Consider the following 22,358-nt stretch of genomic DNA (forward strand, 5'->3'; position numbering starts at 1 on the left):
TGTTGAGTCCCATGTCTTAGAGCTTGATAATCAATTTTGAGGGGGTGATAGTGTTAAATGCAGGAACTGATGTCAATAAAGAGCATCCTGGTGTATGCATCTTTTATCTGGACCTGGTGCCTTGTTTTGATCCCAGAAACAAAAGGTTAAGTGAGATGGTGCAGAGGAGTTTAGGCAATGTGACTAATCCAACAGAGTAGAAGAAAAACAGCTCGTAGCTGACAACTGATGGTGTTTCTGAAATGGCTTTTTTTTTATATTTTATTTTTGATTTTACAGACTCGTGCGTTTCAAACAGTACAGGAGAACATTTGTCCCCTTTTACAGAGTATAATATACAGTCTTTTTTTCCCCTCCTTCCACTCATCAAACCCCTCTCTCCACCTGAAAACAATAAATGAACAAATGCATACAAATTACAAAAAAGAAAATAAAACGCCACAAAATAACAAAAAGGTCAGAGAAATAACCTAACATAACACAGGCCAAGAAGATACCTGAGAATCCTAAAGTGCACTGAAAAAACAAAACAAAGAGACAAAATCGGGTCTCAGAGTAATTTCTTCCATCCTGGCGTTTCAGGACTGGCGTGAACTTACCTTCCACCGATCCTTTTAAAGAAAGTGCAACGTACATGCTTTACTTCCCCCTCAGATTATGTGCTTTTCTCCAGGGGAGCACAGCTCTGCATCTCCACGTTCCAACATGTGGTGCTCAGCTGTGAATCACACTTCCAGGTAACGGCTATACATTTCCTGGCCACAACCAAAGTGACCTTTGAAAACTGAATTTGATATTTGGACAATCTCAAACTCACATCCATGATATTCCCCAGCAGGAAACAACCTGAAATGCCTTGTAGAGCCACTGCAGAGCAGCAAGAAAATGAGAGCAAAAGTCACATGTAAGCCAGGCCAGTTAAGGATGGCAGGTTGCTTTCCTCAAATCCGTTGAGTTTTATTTAAGATGATCTAGATCCTTTTCTGGTAAGTTTTCTTGGTTCTATCCCACCATCAGTCCAAGGTGTGGATCAAGCCTCCCAGCTTTTGAAATTTGCTGTGTTTCACTGCCCTTCCTTCCCTTCCAGTGCCGTGAGCCTGAAGCAAGCACGAGAAGTGAAAGTCCCGTTACCAGCCAAAGTGGCAGCGATTTTGTTTCACACTTAAGAGACAAAGACATTACACAAAGGTAAGTCCTTTTGCATGGTTCTCTTTTGATCTCATTGGTGCAAAAGTGCATGCAGGTGGAGAATTGTCTTTCCATTTAATCAAAATTACACATCTGGCTATCAATTACACATCTGGCTATCAATGAAGTAAAAAGTAAAATTTGGTTTTGAGTTGGATTCAGTAAAACATTATCTTCTTGAAATGATCCAAATAAAGTAATTAAAAGGCAAGTACTAATTTGACCTTAAGAATCACCAATAGATTGGGGAGTCACGTGATGGAGTAGTGGCCAGTTGGGAAAACCAGCCCTCTCCAGGAAAATAGAAAAAAAAGTCAGGAAAAAGCAAAGCATAACAGAAATAAAGTACAAGAAACAGAAGATAAAGATACAGAGAAGAGAAAGAAGATGGCTTCCAGGAAGGAGAAAGTAAGAACAGCTGGAAAAAAAAGAAGTAAAAAAGGTGCCGGAGAAGAAGGAAGAAGGCCTTACCTGCAGGAAGGAACAGGACGCTGTGGTGATGAGGAGCGCCAGTACCTGCCCTGCAGAGTCGAGGCCCACCAGCCGGTACATTACAAAAATGGCTCTCAGAGCCAAACAAAAGTGCGCAGTGTGCAATCAGAGGAGAAAGAAGACACCGACTGGTGGGAGGGGGGCTCAGCAGAGGAGCGGGCTGTCACAGACCAAGCAGCTGAGAGACGCCCGACACCAGGGCTCTCAACTGGAGGATAAGGTAGAGCAGAAGAGGGTGCGACGAAACAGACATGGAAGACAGACGGAGGGAAGATCATCAAGAAGACCAACCTCAAGAAGCACAACAGACGAGCAGCCCAAGAGGGGAGGAACAGCAACAAGAGGTCCAGCAAGAAGAGGCCGGTCAAAGAGATACAAGCAGCTCATCAGGAAAAACAGAAGAGACACAGACACAAAGAAAAGAAGACACAAACACAGATACAGACACAGAAGAAGAGGAAGAAGACCAAGATCTTCACAGAGAAATAGAAGGTAAAACTGATGGACAAAGAGAAATAAAAGGTAAAACTGATGAACAGAATATAGATAGTCTTTTTTGAAGAGCAAATGAGATCACTAAAAGAATGGTTATCATTAGCGTTTAATGCAATTAAAAGAAAAATCAAAAAAACATAAAATACAAAGGTTAGAACTAGTAATGACAGAAATAGGAAAAAGAGTAGAGCGTGTGGAAGAGCAGGAAATGGCTGTAGAAATGGAAGTAAATGACTTGAGAAAAATTGGAAGAAAGTGTCAAAAAAATTAAAGAGACACATGACTGTCAGAAAATTGATGTGTTGGAAAATTATAGAAGGTGAAACAACATAAAAATAGTGGGCCTGAAGGAGGGTGAAGAAGGCACAGACATAAAGGAATTTATAAAAGGATGGATCCCGAAAGTCCTGGGAATGACAGAAATGCAGGAAGAAATGGTAATAGAAAGGGCACATAGAGCATTAGCTCCGAAACCACAGGCACATCAAAAACCAAGATCCATCTTAGTAAAATTTTTGAGATATACGACAAGAGAAAATTACTGGAACAGGCAAGGAATAAAATTAGAGAAGATAATGAACCATTGGAATACAAGGGTCAAAAAATATTTTTTTACCCAGACAAAGAGGAGGAAGGAATTTAATGCAGTAAAATCAACTTTATGGAAAAAAGGTTATAAATTCATATTAAGACATCCAGCCGTGCTTAAAATATTTATGCCCGGGGAGCAAAATAGACTGTTCTCGGATCCATAGAAAGCGCAAGAATTTGCGGAAGGTTTGCAGGACAGGAGAAGAGATGTCACAAGAATGAAGAATGGCGATAAAGTATATATAAAGATGTAAAAACAATATATAAAGAGAAAAAAGAGAAAGGAAGTAAGGGGGAAAAAAAGAGAGAGCTTTGTAATATGTGTGTTTTTTTTTAAAAGTGTTTTCTGGACAGGGCTGGGTGGAGGGGGAATAACAGTCACTGCAAAATCAGTTGATGCTGCGAACAAGATTGCAACCCAAATGAAAAGGGGAGTTGTGGTTGCCCGGCAAGGGGTATGGGGCAACTCAGAGAGAGGGGAACTTTGGGGTTAAGTTATTAGTGGATGTGGGAACTGCGGGGGTACTTTATATCTTAAATGTGTTGTCGTATATTAAGTGTAATAAGAGAAAACTAAGAGATGAAAATGGGGAAAAGGGTAATAACGGTGGCAAAGAAGTGGAAAAGAGATGTATGCAAGAACGTTTTGGGAAGAATTAAATCAGATACTAAATAAAATTACAAAAAAATAACATACCCAAAAATCCAAAGATATTTCTTTTAAGTAACATAAAAAGTAGAGTGATAAGCTTAGCAATAGCAAAAAAAATGTATAATGTCAACTTGGAAAATGGAAGAGAGCATGAGTATACAGCAATGGTGTATGGAAATGAATAAATGTATTCCATTGGAAAGATATATAATTTTTTTTAAAAAGTCACAATGTTTGAACAAATTTGGGAACCATGCATGAAACATATCAGAGAGAACTTGCCTACGACCTCCATCCCCTAAGATGAGAATGAAAATGATAAGAAGACAAAATGACTGGATTCAGTGTGTAATGAATAGATGATGCATTTTTCTTGTTTTCCTTTGTGTGAAATTTTTTTTAATGGTTTTTGTATTGTACATGTTGAATATTTATGGGTATTGGAAGGGGGTGGGTAGGGGGGAAAAAAAGGGGAGAAAAGACCACTGTGTAAATTTAATGAGATACGTTTGTACATATTTTGGTTGATATGGTTCACAGTGTGAAAAATGAAAAATTATATTAAAAAAATCACCAATAAAGTTTGAGAGATGTTTTTCCAATTTTTTTCTAGACGAGGGCAAGTCCAGAACATGTGACTCAATGAAGCATCAAAAATTTGCATTTGTCACATAGAGGATTTATATCTGAATAAAAACAAGATCATTTAACTTTAGACCTATGTACTCCATGCAGCACTTTAAATTGCATCAAACAATTTCGTGCGGAGAAGGAGGTCATATTGATCAGATTATAAATAGAATCCCAAACTTCATCCGAAAAGGATCATTTTAAATCCTGTTCCCAATCGTTCTTGATCTTAACTAGTGAGGCTATTCTTAAGTCGAGCAAATTGTTATAAATAATTGATATTGAACATTTATGGGAAAGCTGTAAATCAAGAATATTTACATCAGGAATTCACAGAAAGTCAGGGATCTTTGATTGAACAAATTGTAAATATCATTTTTAAAAAAAGAGCGATAAATTAAATTTTACCACCAGTCGTTCAAAGGAAGTAAAATTGTTTTGAAATTAAAAAATACTTTAAAAAGTTTAATATCTAATCTATGCCATTACTTAAAAACAGAATCTAGTAAAGGTTGAAAAAGATGATCAGATGTAATAGAAAGAGAAAAACTCTGAAATCTAAAAAACTTTCCAAATTGTGTCCATACTCAAACTATGTCTCATTATTGGATTATCATTCAATTTATATAAAGAGGATTAAAATAGACCCTAGAATTGCCAACATAGATTCAATGTCTTAGTATCACTGTAATTATTGCTGTTTTACATGAATCTGGTAAGTTTTGTGTCTCATCAATCTGGTTGATTACATCCAGGAGGGGCGGTATTATTAGGTCTTTAAATGTTTTGTAGAATTCTATTGGGAGTCCATCCTCTCCTGGTGTCTTATTATTTGGTAAATTTTTTATTATCTCTTGTATTTCTACTGTTCCAAATGGTTCTGTTAATTTATTTTGTTCCTCTATTTGTAGTTTTGGTAGTTCAATTTTAGTCAAAAATTCATCTATTTTCCCTTCTTTCCCTTCGTTTTCGGTTCGGTATAATTGTTCATAGAATTCTCTGAAGTTTTCCTTAATTTCTTTTGGATTATATGTAATTTGTTTGTCTTTTTTCCTTGTTGCCAATACCGTTTTCTTAGTTTGCTCTGTCTTAAGCTGCCATGCTAGGATTTTGTGTGTTTTTTCCCCTAGTTCATAATATTTCTGTTTTGTCTTCATTATATTCTTCTCCACCTTATATGTTTGTAATGTTTCATATTTTATTTTTTTATCCGCCAATTCTCTTCTTTTGGTTGTATCTTCCTTTATTGCTAATTTTTTTTCTATGTTTATTATTTCCCTTTCCAACTGCTCTGTTTCCTGATTATAGTCCTTCTTCATCTTGGTTGCATAACTTATTATTTGCCCTCTAATGAATGCTTTCATTGCGTCCCATAGTATAAACTTATCTTCCACTGATTCCGTATTTACTTCAAAGTACATTTTTAATTGTTTTTCAATAAATTCTCTAAAATCCTGTCTTTTAAGTAGCATGGGGTTTAATCTCCATCTATACATTCTTGGAGGGATGTCTTCTAGCTCTATTGCCAATAACAGGGGTGAGTGGTCCGATAATAGTCTAGCTTTATATTCCGTTTTCCTAACTCTCCCTTGTATGTGGGCTGATAACAGGAATAGGTCTATCCTTGAGTATGTTTTATGTCTAGTCGAGTAGTATGAGTATTCCTTTTCTTTTGGGTTTTGTTTCCTCCATATGTCCACAAGTTTCATTTCTTGCATTGATTTAATTATAAATTTGGTTACTTTGTTCTTCCTGTTAATTTTTTTCCCCGTTTTATCCATATTTGGATCCAAATTCAGATTGAAATCCCCTCCTATTAGTATGTTCCCTTGCGTATTAGCTACCTTCAAAAAGATATCTTGCATAAACTTTTGATCTTCTTCGTTAGGTGAATATATATTAAGTAGATTCCAAAGCTCTGAATATATCTGACATTTTATCATAACATATCTCCCTGCTGGATCTATTATTTCCTCTTCTATTTTAAATGGCACATTTTTGCTAATTAATATAGCCACTCCTCTTGCTTTTGAATTATACGATGCTGCTGTTACATGTCCTACCCAATCTCTCTTTAATTTCATGTGCTCCAATTCAGTTAAATGTGTTTCTTGGACAAATGCTATATCTATTTTTTCCTTTTTCAGTAAATTTAGTAGTTTCTTCCTTTTAATTTGGTTATGTATTCCATTAATATTTAGAGTCATATAGTTCAGCGTAGCCATTTTATATTTTGTTTATCTTCTCTTTCCGTTTTTCCATCATTACCTTTCCTCCTTTTCCATTTCTGTTTTCTTATTTTCAACTCTTTACCAGACAACATTCCTACAACATCCAACTTTTTCCTTATTCTCCTATTTCTATCTTCTTTATCCCCAATCTCCCCTTCCCCTCCTGAGTTGCCCTTTATCCCTTGTCGGACAACCACATCTCCCCTCTCCATTTGGATTTGCGAATCCACTCGCAAGCGTCAACTGATTTTGCAGTGACCGCTCTTTTCCCCCCACCCAGCCCCCCCCAGAAAAGATTTCACTTTTCATATGTCACAAAGGTCACTCTTTTAATTCCCTCCTTATTCTCTCTATTCCATTACCTTCCCTTATTAATTCTTGTCTATACTTTCTATGTTTTCCTCTAATTACAGATACTTTCACATATGCCCGTTGTCTCTATTCACTCTTATACCTCTTTACCCGCATACATATCAATCGTGGTCATTTTTACCCTCCTTACCCGTCTTCATCCCTCAGTCTATTTTTGTCTTTACCCACATACATATCAATCGTGATAATTTTTGCTCTCATTACCCGTCTTCATCCCTCAGTCTATTTTTGTAATTGTTCTGCAAATTTTCGTGCTTCTTCTGGATCCGAGAATAGTCTGTTTTGTTGTCCTGGAATAAATATTTTCAATACCGCAGGATGCTTCAGTGTAAATTTATATCCTTTCTTCCATAAAATCGCTTTTGCTGCATTGAACTCTTTTCTCTTCTTTAGGAGTTCAAAGCTTATATCTGGATAAATGAAGATTTTTTGCCCTTTATACTCCAGTGGTTTGTTGCCCTCTCTTACTTTTTCCATTGTCTTCTCCAGCACCTTTTCTCTTGTAGTATATCTTAGGAATTTTACTACAATAGATCTTGGTTTTTGTTGTGGTTGTGGTTTAGGGGCCAATGCTCTATGTGCCCTTTCTATTTCCATTTCTTGCTGTAGTTCTGGACATCCTAGGGCCTTAGGGATCCATTCTTTTATAAACTCCCTCATATTCTTGCCTTCTACATCTTCCTTAAGGCCCACTATCTTTATGTTATTTCTTCTGTTATAATTTTCCATTATATCTATTTTTTGGGCTAGTAATTCTTGTGTCTCTTTAGTTTTTTTATTAGATTCCTCCAATTTCTTTTTTAAGTCTTCTACCTCCATTTCTGCTGCTATTGCCCGTTCTTCCATCTTGTCCATTTTTTTCCCCATTTCTGTTAAGGTCATATCCATTTTATTTATTTTCTTTTCTGTGTTGTTTATTCTTCTTCTTAAATCATTGAATTCCTGTGTTTGCCATTCTTTAAATGACTCCATGTATCCTCTAACAAGAGCAAGTACCTCCTTTACCTTGCCTATCTTTTCTTCTTCTATTTCCCTGTACTCTTCCTCTTCCTCTTCTTCTTCCTCTAGGTTGACCATCTGTTGTTTCTTTGCTGCCCTTTCCTCCTCTTCTTTCTTGTTTCCATTGTCTTCTGTGGTGTCTTCTTGCTGCAGGTGTTCTGCAGCTGTCGTTGCCGGCTGTGGAGATCGACTCCCCAGCTGGTCCCCCCTCCCGTCGGTGTGTTTTTTTGTATGCGCATCGCGCATGCGCGAGGAGTCGCGCATGCGCGGTTGCGCACTTTTACTCGGCTCTGTGAGCCATTGTTGTAGTTCTCTTTCTACCGACCTGAGGTAGTGGGGTCTTCTCTCCGCAGCGGGCCTCTTCGGACAGGTAAGGCCTTCACCTTTTTCCTCCGTTGTCTTCTCTTCCTCTCTTCTTTCCGTTGATTTTGATTTTTCTCCTTTTGTCTCCATCTTCTTTCCACCTTTATATTCACTTTTCTTTAACTTGTATTTCTGTGCCTTTGTATTTTCTCTCGTTTTTCCCGACTTTTCTGGAGAGGGCTGGAGTTCACCGTCTGGCCACTACTCCATCACGTGACTCCTCAACATAGATTCAATGTCCATGTTGAACCAAAGGGAGAAAAATACAATAAAAAGATGATAAAAAAGAATAAAATAAGAGGAACTCTCCCATCCCACCCCCTCCCCTCAATCTGGTAAGACTCTTCGTCTCGTCAAAAATCTGAACCATGATGGCATGCAAGCTGGGATCCACAACATTCAATTTCAATCTGCTCCTACTGTATAAGACTGCACCTCTTCCGCTCTCTCCCCCCCCCCCCACCCACCCCCACAACAAAATAATGAAAGTCCAGGTCCATGGAAAGTGGACTGTGTGGCCAGGCACAATTCCAATGCTATCTACAAGTTTGCTGATGACACCACAACTGTGGAAATGAGGAAACGTACAGGAGGGAGATAGATCAGCTCACTGAATGCTATGATAACAACAACTTTGCACTCAACGTCAGCAAAACTAAGGAGATAATTGTGGACTTCAGGAAGTCAAGGGAACACAACCCTGTTCTCATTTGAGGGCTCAGTGGTGGAGAGGGTCACATTTCTGGGGTTAACATCTCCAAGGATCTGACCTGAAGCCTCCATGTTGATGCAATCACCAAGAAGGCTCGGCTCGCCAGTGGCTACACTTTATGAGGAGATTTGGTATGTCACCGAACACTCTCATCTACATGAGGCGGTGTCTTTAAAAAAGCAGCCTCCATCCTCAAAGACCTCCACCACAAGGTCATATCCTCCTTGGGGAAAAGGTATAGGAGCCTAAAGAAGGGAATTCAGTAGCACAAGGACAGCTTCTTCCTTGCTGCCATCAGATTCTTGAAAAATCAATGAACCAAAGACATTGCCTTACTTTTCGTGCATTATTATTTAAATTTTTTATAGGAAAGTTGTGAGATGATTATAATATGAATGTTTGCACTGCTGCAAAACACTGAATTTTATGACGTGTTCATGACAATAAATTATTTTTGAAAATCTAATTTATAGCTTGTAATAATGCCTAACAATTATTCAATTATATATAGACGATACAATATTATTCAATACTAGATGATACAAAAAATTCATAGTTTCCCCTAAAAACCCCTCCCACAAGGAGGTAAAGAAAAAAACCTAGACTATATATTAATCATTAATCATATTCTCTTGATATAACTATTGTATCTCCTGATTATTGATTGAGAGGAGTGGGTGATATTTTTATTAACAAATTTTATATATGGTTCCCAAATCATAGATATTCCCAATCTGATTCCTTAAATTATAAGTAATTTTTTTCCAATGATATACAGTTTTGTATTTCCATGTTCCGTCTGTCTATCATTATAAAATTTTCTGTTTTCCACTGCTACACATTTTTTTGCTACCCCGCTATTGCTATATTAAGAAATTTTTCTTGATATTTATTCCTTTAATTTCACATCTTCTTCATATATATTAGCAAGTAAAAATATTCTGAGATCCTTTTGTATTTTTATCTTCATAATTTGTCCTAATAATATGCTCAAATCTTTCCAAGATTTCTCCACATTAACACAGGACCAAACTGAGTGTATAAAGGTCCCTACTTCCTTATTACATCTAAAACATTTATCAGAATAATTTGAGTTTAATCTTTTTAATTTATTTTGAGTATAATACAATTGATGGAGAAAATTATACTATATGATATCTAACATTAATTGTATTTGTTACACTCTCTTGGCACAATCTTGACCAAACTTCTTCTTGAATTTGTATATTTATCTCTTTTTCCCATCTTTGTTTTGATTTATATAGTTCTTCTTTTTCCATAGTATCTTGTAATTTTATATATATATTTGTAATAAATTTCTCAATAAATGTATCTGTAATTAAATATTCAAATTGGCTCTGTCTGGCAGTCTTAAACTCGCACCTAATTTCCCTTGCAAACAAATTTTAAATTGAAAAAATTATTATTTGGTATTTCATATTTATCTTACATTTGTTCAAAAGTCATTAAAAAAGGTATCTAGAAAACCATCTTTTATTCTCTGTATACCTTACTATATCAAATATCAAAAAAGGATTATTCAATGTAAAAAGAATAAGCTGATTTTGTTTCAACATCTTTGGTATTTGATCACTTTTAATTCCTCTTTCCATATGAATTCCATATAATATTAGTACTTCTGTTTTCTTGTTCAATAATTCATTATTCCATTTATATAAAAATACCCTTGGTTGATTCTCCTATTTTATTCATTTTAATATGAACCCACGCTGCTGCTTCTCCAATTATAACGGGACAAGAATCTTGATTGGGCTGTTTTGTAATAATTTTTAAAATTTGGTAATCTTAATCTTCCTTGTTCAAATTTCCAAATCAGTCTTTCCAGAGCTACTCTTGGCATTTTATCTCTCCAAGTAAATTTCCTTATATGTTTATTTAGCTCTTGGAAAAACTTCTCTGGTAGAGGAATGGGTAATGATTAAAATAAATACTGTATTCTTGGAAAAATGTTCATCTTGACACAATTTACTCGTCCCATTAAAGTTAATGGCAAATCTTCCCAATTTTAAAAATCTTCCTCAATTTTTTAAATAGTGGTATGCAATTCAATTTAAATAAATTATTTAAATCTCTATCTATTTTTATTCCTAAATATTTAATTGCTGATTTTTGTCATTTAAATTGTCATTTTTAAAAAATTTGTGTATAATCCATATCAACCATAGGCATCACTTTACTCTTATCACTATTTACTTTGTCAACTGACACTAAACCATATTCTACTAATCTTGCATTTAATTTGCACAATTATATAACATCATCTATAACATCATCTGCAAATAAACTAATTTTATGTTCTTTATTGTCTATCTCAAAACTTTTAATCTCATTGTCTCTTCTAATTATTTCCACCAAAGGTTCTATGGCCAACATAGAATATTGAATATTTGTTCTATGACAAATAAAAATGGTGATAACAGGCATCCTTGCCTAGATGATCTCTCTAATAAAAATGACTTTGATATTTGCCTATTTGTGACCACTTTAACTTTTAGTTGATAATATGATACTTTTATCCATATAAAAACAGTTAGAATTCAAAATGTACTTAACACCTTAAATAAAATGTCCCATTCTATTCTGTCAAATGCTTTTTCTGCGTCTAACGTGACCACACTGCTGGTTTCTTTTCTTTTTGTGCTACACTTAATAAACTCATAAATTTAACTATATTATCCACAGATCTATTTTTAATAAAACCTGTTTGATCCATATTTATTAATTTTTGTAAATATTTAATTAATCTATTAGCTAATCATTTAGATACAATTTTATAATCTGTATTTAATAACAATATAGGTCTATAAGAGGAAGGTTGTAAAGAATCTTTCCTTTTTTTGGAGTAACTGTTATTAATGCTGTTTTGAAAGATTCTGCCAGATCATGTGACTCTCTTATTTGATCTAATACTTTCAATAATACAGGAGTTAACAATTCTTTAAATTCTTTATAAAACTCCGGAGGAAAACCATCTTCAACTGGGGCTTTATTATTCTATAAAATGACATCTATCACAGAAAAAAGATTAGATAACTCAAATTTTTCTTCCATATTTAACACAGGTAATTTAACGTGATGAATATTTCTCTATTTTTTTTTCATCTTTCAGAGATTCTGATTGATATAATTGTAAAAATTTCTAAAATTATCATTTATTTCTTGCATCATAGGTGATTTGGCCATTCTCATTCTTCGTTGCAACTATTGTTCTTGATACTTGTTCAACTTTTAATTGTCACGCTAATACTTTGTGAGCTCTTTCAGCTAGTTCATAATATTTCTGCCGAGTTCTCATGAGTATAAGTTTGTATTGTATTAAATCTTAATTTTTTTGGTTCCAATAATCTTTTTTTCTTCATTTTTTGATATGTAGTTCATTCTCTAAATTTAAAATTTCCTTTTCCAATTGGTCTACTTTCTTTAGATGTATAACTTATTATTTGACCTCTTAAATATGACTTCATGGGATCTGATATAGTAACTGAATTTTCATTAGTTTCTAAAAAAAATGTTTCCTGTTTTCTTATGATATCACAAAAATCTTTTCTCTAATAATATTGTATTAAGTCTCCATCTACAACCTATATTTTGTTCATCCTCCAATACAATTGACAAAACTAATGGTGAATGATCAGATAAAACTCTCAGTTAATATTCTACCTTTGTGGGCATGGCAAGATGGCGTAGAAGGAAGACATGTGTTCCACCTCTCCCCAGCTGGATCATTAAATACCCGGTTTTTCAATAGTATAAAAATGATTAAAAATAAAATTTACAGTTATTTAAATAACAGTGCTTTATGATGGCATCTAATATGAAAAAGTTTAAACCTCAGCTTCAGAAAAAACTACCATATAAAAGTGCAGAAGAATTGAGGCCTACCTGCATAGCTGAATCCATGGAGTCATTGTTGAGAGTCTCCAAGCCTCAGAGGACTCCAGCCCATTCGAGTTTGACTCCGGTGCCGATCCTGCATCTGCAAGATGGTGCCGCCACTTCGGTGAGTTCAGCTGTTGCCGACCCACATTCACATGAAGCCGTGCGTACGGGCGGCATGGCCGATAAGGGGACCCACGACCTCACTGGGCGGCCCAATGGCGTGCAGGGTAGCGTCGGAAGATGCCTCTGCACGTCCGAACGGCCTTGCCTGGCCTGTGTGTGGCATCGCGGGCCCGGGAGCTGTTGGAAAAAATTGGTGATGTGGGAGAGCCCGAACGCCGGCGTCCCAAAGAAGTCGGGGTACCGGCATCAGGTGTCCAGACCCGCAGCCATTCAAAGGACCTACAATGACTGAGGAAGAAGAGGAACTTACCTTATTGGAATTAGTCCAGGAGGAGAAGGAGCTTGCAGTTAAAGAAGGTGAATCTCAAAAAATGGAAATGGAATCTGGACTGGATTTAGTGTTCACTCTTTTGGAAGGGATTACTGGTCAAATACAGCAAATGCATAATATGTCAAAACAAATATCAACTCAAATATGACTCAACGATTTAGGAGATGAAAATAAAAATGAATACTTTGTGCGATGAAATGTCAACTGTGAAACATGAAATGACTAGTTAAAAGTGATATTAATAAATGGATAAAATCAGTTGACACTGCAAGATAATTTTAAGAAAATTGAAACAGCTTTCTCTTGAGTGTCAAGCTCAGGTCGAACATAATAGAGAAAAAAATGAAAAAAGTGGAAGGTTCTTTTGTAGATTGGGGGATTCAGAAAAGAGATTTAATAAAGAAGATTGATTCGTTGGAAAATCAAAGCCGGAGGAATAATGTGAAAATAGTTGGTCTCCCAGAGAACATGGAAGGTGCTGACCCATTAAAAAATTTTAAGCACTGAATCCCAGAGGTGCTGAGTAAAGAGCTTTTCCCTGAAGGCTTGGAATTGGATAGGGTTCATAGAGCTCTGAGAAGACCACTTCCAAGACAAGCACCGAGAGCAGTCTTGATTCATTGTTTAAAGTATCAAGATTGTGAAATGATTTTGCGTATGGCAGTGCAGAACGCAAGACAGAATCGACCTCCATTAATGGTTCAACATAATAGGGTGCTTTTTTATGCTGATTTGAGTCAAGAGGTTATTAGAAGTTGATGGGAATTTAATACGGCTAAAGGCATTTTGTGGCAAAAAGGTTACAAGTTTGCTTTTCGTTATCCTGCAATTTTGAAGGTTTTCTATGGAAATTTTCAATCTCAATTTTTTGAGAATGATCATGATGCTTTGGTTTTTGCCAATTCTTTGCTGGAATTGCGAAGAAATGGACCTTCTCCTCAGTTATCTCCTAAGAGGAGAGTAAACAGAAATGAGAATGGACATGAGAATCGAAATTATGGAAAGAAAGAACAGATAACATGAAGTCTTCTTGATGTTGAAGATCCGGAGCAGTTGTTGGGCTTGGAATCATTGGGCTGAATATATGGACTATATTCAATTGTGTTTGATTAAATAATTAATACGTATCTGGCTGTGAGGGGGTGGGGGTGAATGACACTGAAAACCACCAGTGGGTTTACCACACCCAGTTTTTTAGGGTATTACTACCTTTGGGTGGGTTTTTTTTTTCTTTTTTGAGGGTTTTTTTTCTTTGGAAGAATTGTAGAGGGGAGCATTATTTTATAGTGTGTAAATATATTAGTAGTTTAAAAAGATGTCTCAATTGAATTTTGCAACTTTTAATGTGCAGGGGTTAAATAATCAATTTAAGAGAAAGAGAATATTGGCATATTAAAAAAAATGAAAATTGATATTGCTTTTTTACAATAAACACTTTTGACTGAGAAAGAACATTTAAAATTGAAAAGGGATTGGGTTGGTTATGTTTTTTCTTTTAATTCTAAGTGAAGAGGAGTAGTGATTTTGATTCATAAAAATTTACCCTTTGAATTGGAATCTTCAGAGGAGTATGCTGGCAGAGTATTAAGAGTGAATTGTAAAATTTTTGCTGAATTGTGGACTTTGTTGAATCTTTATGCCCCTAATATAGATGATGAGCGGTTTATTTCAGAAGCTTTTTTATTGTTAACTCAAGCTAATGAAAATGTTTTAGTTGGTGGTGATTTTAACTGTGTGCTTGGCCCTTTTTTAGATAGAAATCCGAAAAGTATAAAGAAATCAAAGATGGCAACACAAATTAATGCGTTAATGAAAGATTTAAATTTGGTGGATATTTGGAGAAAAGCTAACCCCACAGAGAAAGATTTTTCTTTTTATTCTTCGAGACATGATTCGTTTTCTAGAATTTATTTATTTTTGGTGTCAGCAATTTACAAGGTAGAGTATTACGAGCTGAAGATAAAAGTAGAGTTATATCAGACCATTCACTATTATTTTTTTCTTGTGAAAGTTCGGAGGTACTACGTTCGTTGTTTAGATGGAGGTTTAATGTAATGTTATTGAAGAAACCAGTTTGTTATTTTTGTTAAAGAGCAGATTTCTTTATTTTTGACTGAAAATGTTAATTCTATGGATAGTCTTTTTGTAATATGGGATGCTTTAAAAGCTTATTTGAGAGGGCAGATCATTAGTTATTCTATGAAACTTAAGAAACGATATATGGCAGAAAGTTCAGAGTTAGAAAATAAAATTGCTGAGTTAGAGAAGGATTTTCAGAAAGGTGTAACAGAAGATTTTTTAAAAAGTTGCATTAAAGAGGTTGAAATTACATATAATACTTTACAAACATCAGTTTGAGCGCTTAATTAATCGATCTAAACAATGTTATTGTGAGTTGGGGAAAAGAGCTCATAAGGTACTTGCTTGCCAATTGAAAGCTGAATAGGTGTCTTGAACCATTAATGCTGTTAAGAAGAATTCAAGCCTCAGGAAATTAATGACTAGTTTTATTCATTTTATCAAAAATTATATACTTCTGAGGGGAAACAGGATAATGGTTCTAGTGATTCTTACTTATCTAAATTAAAGTTACCGGTATTAGATGGAAATGATGTTCAGGCATTGGAATCTCCATTTATGGATTTTGAAATTAAGGAAGCTATTCAGGAAATTCCAAATGGAAAGTCCCCAGGGGACGATGGATTCCCTGTGGAAATTTATAAACTTTTTTATGATGATTTTTCGAATGAATTTGGAGAAGTGTTGAATCAAGTTACTGAAGATCAGAAGTTACCAGAATCATGTTCTTGTGCTTTCATAACTGTCATTCCAAAAGAAGATAGAGATCCATTAAAAGTGTCTTCGTATAGACCTATTTCTTTATTAAATGTGGATTATAAAATTATAGCGAAAGTATTAGCTAATAGACTTGCTAAATATTTGCCTAAATTGGTACATATTTGATCAAACTGGTTTTATTAAGAATAGAAATGCATTAAACAAAATATTTTGATTAATTACTTTGGTCAATGCTTATCAAAAGCAACCTGACCATCTTATGGTGGTTGCATTAGATGCAGAAAAAGCTTTTGATAAGTTTGAGTGGGATTTTTTACTTAAAATGTTAGAGAAATTTAAATTCGGCCCTTTTTTTTATTGGTTGGGTTAAGGCTTTATATACGAACCCGATTGCTAGGGTGGTGACAAATGACAGATTTCTTTGCCATTTAAATTGACTCGTTCAACTTGACAGGGCTGCCCACTGTAACCAGCTTATTTGCATTGGTTATTGAACCATTAGCTCAGGCTATTAGACAAAATGAAGAAATTGGAGGGATGAGTGTTAAGAATGAAGAATATAAAATTAACTTATTTGCGGATGACGTGTTGGTATACCTGACAGAATCGGAACGATCGTTAAAACAACTGCAAGAGTGTTTGTTGAAATTTGGAGAATTATCAGGATATAAAGTTTTTAAAAAAATATTCTACCTTTTGAACTCTAGCTTGTAACTGTGCAGAAACTATAAACATATTTATATGTGAATATGTTTTATGTTTAAAAGAATAAAAAGAATAGTCCCTTATCACTTGGATGAGTTCATCTTCAAATATCTTTCATTAAATCTGTAGCAATCTAGCTATATCCCATATCTTTCATTAAATCTGTAGCAATCTAGCTACTTTACATTTTATAAATTTTACTACCCTATCTGACTTTGGATCTGAGGTAAAATTGAAATCTCCTATTAATATTTTTCCTTTTGGACTCATTAATTGCAGAAATATGTCTTATATAAATTTTCCATCATCTGCATTTGGTGCATAAACATTCAATAAAGTCCAATATTCTTAATAGATTTGACAAGTAACCATTACATATCTATAGTTGTATTTAATATTCTAATTGGTAAATTTTTATGTATTAACATTGCCACACCTCTAGCTTTTGAATTAAATGAAGATGCCAAATCCAATCCAATCTCTTTTCAACTTTTGATGCTCCTTTTCCGTCAAATAAATTTCTTGCAATATCTGCTTTTTTTAAATATATAGTAACTTTTTTCTGTTTTATTTGATTCTGTATTCCATTTATATTAATACTAGCAAAATTTAATTTCCCTGCCATCAGGTACCTCTATAAAATCCTTTGTCCATCCATCCACCATCTCTAACTTTCACAGTGTTAGCAACATATCTAGTATTATTCTTAATTAATCTAGGTGTACAACAATAAGAAACAAATATTTAAAAAAAAACAAAAGAAAGAGGAAAAAAAATCCCGCCAAAAGATACATGATGTTTTAACAGCTTTAACTTCCTGATCTATACAAGTTGTGGTAAAAACCACACTTGCTTGGATGATTCCACAGTAGTCAGCTCCATTTTCCCAACTAACTCACTTGAAATACAATACATTCCCTATTACATAATGACTATTCATTCTTATTCATTCAAGAATTCAAGAATCTTTTTAAACATATATCTTCCACCCATTTAAACCCTCTTGAAATTTTCAGTTACATCTTAACTCTTTCACACTCATAGGGACCTTTCAAGTATCAACAGCCACTTGCCCACTCCCCCCCCCTCTCTCTCTGGCAAAGAATCAGCATACTCCTTTGCCTCATTAGACTCCTCAAAGAATCTCCTTTTTCCATAATACATTTTTTACTGCATTAAATTCCTTTCTATTTTTTAACAAATCAAAACTTGTATCAGGGTAAAAGAAAATCATACTCCCGTTTTAAACCAAAGGCAATTGTCTTTTTTTTGCCTGTTTAGCTGCCAGTTCTACGATTTCTTTTACTTCATAACGAAGAAATTTAACAAGTATCAGACAAGGTTTCTGATTTGGTTGTGGCTTTGGTCTCAGTGCTCTCTCAATCTCGACATCTCCTTGGAATTCAGTTACTCCTAAAGTTTCCGGAATCAAACTTCTTGATTTCCTGTCCTTTATCGCCTTCTTTAAGTCCAACAATCTTTATGTTATTCCTTCTGAAATTTTCTAAAGTGTCTATTTTTTGCATTAGTTGTTCTTATGTTGCAGCTGCATCAGCTTGTACCACCTTATTTGTTCCTTAATACCTTGAATTTCAAATTCATTTCCTTTAATTTTTTCATCTATAACTTCAAATCTTTTGTCCACCTCCTGCATCTTTTTTCCCACTTTCTTTGTAAAACTTATTTTCAGCTATATTCGCTCCACATTTCTTAACTTCTTCTGTTAATAACATTCTTAGATTGCAGGAAATTATCCATGTAATTCTTCATATCAGCTGTCTCTTTCATTTTTCCCATCATTCTGTCCATAAATCCTTCTTCAGAGTGTTTTTCTTGCTCTTCTTCCTGTCCACTGGAGCTAGAAGCCTCTTGAGCCTTTTTTTAAAACTGCCTCCTCTTTTTTTTAAACACTGCACATGCACAACTCCTCACACATGTGCAGAGTCGCTTCTTCACCTGCAGCAGGCAGCCGTTGTCAGGAGAGACCCTGCACAGCAATCTCCAAGGTCTCTCCAGCTCCCGGCTTGTCTCCCTTTGGCCAGTACCTTATGCACAGCTCCTGGATCCTTCCTCAAGGTGGGCTTCTCTTCTTTACCTTGCTCCATTTCTTGTGTTACTATGCCGCTTTAGTTGCCCATTCAGAGCCAGCTCTTCAGCGCTTGACGTCCTGCTTTGCGGAAACTTCCAAAATGTTTGGCCTGGAAGTCAGCCTGAAGAAAACTGAGGTCCTCCATCAGCCAGCTCCCCACCATGACTACCAGCCCCCCCACATCTCCATCGGGCACACTAAACTCAAAACGGTCAACCAGTTTACCTATCTCGGCTGCACCATTTCATAGGATGCAAGGATCGACAACGAGATAGACAACAGACTCGCCAAGGCAAATAGCGCCTTTGGAAGACTACACAAAAGAGTCTTGAAAAACATCCAACTGAAAAACCTCACAAAGATAAGTGTATACAGAGCCGTTGTCATACCCACACTCCTGTTCGGCTCCGAATCATGAGTCCTCTACCGGCACCACCTACGGCTCCTAGAACGCTTCCACCAGCGTTGTCTCCGCTCCATCCTCAACATCCATTGGAGCGCTTACATCCCTAACGTCGAAGTACTCGAGATGGCAGAGGTCGACAGCATCGATTCCACGCTGCTGAAGATCCAGCTGCGCTGGATGGGTCACGTCTCCAGAATGGAGGACCATCGCCTTCCCAAGATCGTGTTATATGGCGAGCTCTCCACTGGCCACCGTGACAGAGGTGCACCAAAGAAAAGGTACAAGGACTGCCTAAAGAAATCTCTTGGTGCCTGCCACATTGACCACCGCCAGTGGGCTGATAACGCCTCAAACCGTGCATCTTGGCGCCTCACAGTTTGGCGGGCAGCAACCTCCTTTGAAGAAGACCGCAGAGCCCACCTCACTGACAAAAGGCAAAGGAGGAAAAACCCAACACCCAACCCCAACCAACCAATTTTCCCCTGCAACCGCTGCAATCGTGTCTGCCTGTCCCGCATCGGACTTGTCAGCCACAAACGAGCATTCAGCTGACGTGGACTTTTTACCACCTCCATAAATCTTCGTCCGCGAAGCCAAGCCAAAGAAGAAGAACAGCTGGTTTTTCTTTCTTTGGTGGCATTTTAAATTATTCTTTAAATCTTCAAAAACTTCTCTCTTCTATTTTCCTTAATTTTTTCAATAATTTTTACTCTTTTTTTCTCAACTTTTTCGAGGATAGCAGGGATTTCCAGTCTAACTCTACGTCATCATGTGACACCCCCCCTCACGACAATAAATTCTGACTCCTTTACAAAGGCCTTAGAACCATAGAACATTGCACCACAGAAGCAGGCCCTTCAGCCCAACTATTATTTTGCCTCGTCCCATTGACCTGCACCCATCCGTGTACCTGTCCACATTTTTCTTAAATGTTAAAATTAAGACTATATTCACCACTTCATCTGGCAGCTCTCTACTCTGCGTGAATAAGTTCCCAAATTTCCTTTTAAATCTTTCACCCTTTTCTTCTTATTGCGATATTGACAATGACATTTATCATTACCTTCAGTACACAGCATAATCTTTGGCCATCTAAGGAACAGTGTGCTTGAAGATAATCCAAACATAAAGCTTGTACTCCATTGAGCAGCAGCAATCCCTGCTTTCCTGTATGCTTCTGAAACAGGACAACTGACAGCAGATGCCTGAAATCACAGGAGAAGGAATACCAATGTCCAGCCTCCTGCATTTTCTCCTAGGTATAAAGCCCCTTTTGTTTCTTTCTCTCCCCCCCTCCCCTACCATCACCTCTGATCATTGCTACTTTTTAAAAAAAATTTAAATTTAATTTAATTTATTAAATTTAGATGTCCAGCACAGTAACAGGCCCTTTCAGCCCACAAGTCCATGCCACCCAATTGACCTACAACCCCCAGTATGTTTTGAATGGTGGGAGGAAACAAGAGCCCCTGGAGGAAACCCACGCAGACACGGGTTGAATGTATAAACTCTGAGATTCGAATCACTGGTGCAATGACAGCGTTGCGCTAACCGTGCTGCCCCGTACAACCCGTATTGCTGCTTTACCACCATACTTTCTTTGGATCACTTGGTAGGTTCCTAAAATATTCAAACAAATTACAGATGGCACATTACCTTATTAAGAAAACATGCATCAAGTTGAGCAAATGGTTCAAGTGATTGGCTCCTTGTACAATGCCCATCTGATACAACCTTATTGCACTAAAATTTCTTCACCTGTGCATAAGATGTCATTGAATGAATGTTTTATTTTCAGATTTATTGTCAGAGTACAACTTGATATCACATACAACCTTGAGATTCTTTTTCCTGTGGGCCAGGCAGAATTACCACTTATTGGTAATGCAAAAAAAAAGCTCTACTCAGTGTACACATGCAAACAAATAACTTAGTGACCCCATTTACAAATCTGAGATCCTTTATATACTTCACTAAATGCTTGGGTAACCTATCTTGCAAGCATGAGATGTTTAATTTCCATATATGCTGGTGTGTAGAACAATACAAAACTAAAAACCACGCATCCAAATCAGGGTAATCTTGTACACCAGTCTAAAATCCGACCCTTGACAGCCAAGTCTCAACACCATTGCCATCTTCCCCCTCCCCCTCTATACTCTAACCCTATCCTGCCTGCTCTGACTCAAGTGACCCGGTCAGGCCTTTGGCACACTTTCCTTGTGCTGACAACCCAGCTCACCTCCACTCAGGTGTCCCAGTCAAGCCCTCGGCACTCCTTCCTCACATGTTTATTTTAAAATATGCTAATAAAATTTACACCTTTACTGGGTAATTTGGTATTAAAATATTGTGACAGCATCTCTCCATTAGTCAGTGTTACGTGCCAGATTTAGGGAGTCATCCTATAGAAATGGTATAGCTCAAAACCTACATTTTAAATGGAAAATCTGGGGGTCATCCTATACACTGACATATACGGTACAAATACGTTCAAATTTTTTGCTTTTGTCCTCTCTTTAATATGTGTTGCTTCTCATTTTTCAAATCAGAATATAAGACCTAATGCTTTTCCTGGTCTCTTGCACTGATCTCATGCCACAACAGTAACTTTCCAGTCAGCACTACTTCTGCCATGTATAATTAGTTGAGTAAAAATACTGTGTTCCCTCTTGTATCTGCAGATGGCTAAAAAAGACGATGATTTAGATGTGTTGCTCCCAAACTGGTCAGGAGCTGCCGCACATGGATTCACTATAAGTGGCCGTGATGAAGGGATCTTCATCAAGGATGTGGAGGAGAACTCAGCAGTCGGAAAGAGTGGAGTAATGAAGGAAGGTAAGATCCCTGCTGCTCAACTGATGGTCTTCCTTCAAATAGAATATAGAAGTAGGAGCAGACCCTTCAGCCCACCATGTCCCTGGTGACCATGGTAAACTGCACATCTGCTTGCACATGGTCTATATCTCTTTATTTTGCATGCCTCTCATAATTTTATATACAGTACGTTTCCCCTTATCTGAAATTCCATTAACCAAAATGATCCATTAACCAAAGTTTTTTGTGGCACTGACATGACCATAGAATGCTACAGCACAGAAAATAGGCTATTTGGCCCTTCTGTGCTGATCATTATTCTGCTAGTCGCATTGACCTACTCCCATTCCATAACCCTCCAGACCTCTCCCATCCATGTATCTATCCAATTTATCCTTAAAACTTAAGATCAAGCCTGCATTCATCACATCAGATGGCAGCTTGATCCCACCACTCTGAGTGA

At 36.4% G+C, this 22,358-nt stretch overlaps 1 protein-coding gene and 1 long non-coding RNA gene across 2 annotated transcripts in view; one reads left to right on the forward strand and one right to left on the reverse strand.

Moving 5' to 3' along the window:
* The window catches only part of ahnak (AHNAK nucleoprotein), a 95,673-nt gene that overhangs the window by 42,628 nt on the left and 30,687 nt on the right, over positions 1–22,358 (forward strand). The window contains exons 2-3 of the mRNA XM_069893866.1: positions 1,088–1,188; positions 21,763–21,916. Of these exons, the coding sequence (XP_069749967.1) occupies positions 21,763–21,916 (154 nt within the window). The 5' untranslated portion in view covers positions 1,088–1,188. The remainder of the gene's footprint in view (positions 1–1,087; positions 1,189–21,762; positions 21,917–22,358) is intronic.
* Positions 12,629–22,358, reverse strand: part of LOC138740786 (uncharacterized) — a 58,444-nt gene continuing 48,714 nt past the window's right edge. The window contains exon 2 of the long non-coding RNA XR_011343167.1: positions 12,629–12,925. This is a non-coding gene — a long non-coding RNA (uncharacterized lncRNA). The remainder of the gene's footprint in view (positions 12,926–22,358) is intronic.

Source organism: Narcine bancroftii, chromosome 8, assembly GCF_036971445.1.
Source record: "Narcine bancroftii isolate sNarBan1 chromosome 8, sNarBan1.hap1, whole genome shotgun sequence".
In the NCBI taxonomy this organism is placed as follows: domain Eukaryota; kingdom Metazoa; phylum Chordata; class Chondrichthyes; order Torpediniformes; family Narcinidae; genus Narcine; species Narcine bancroftii.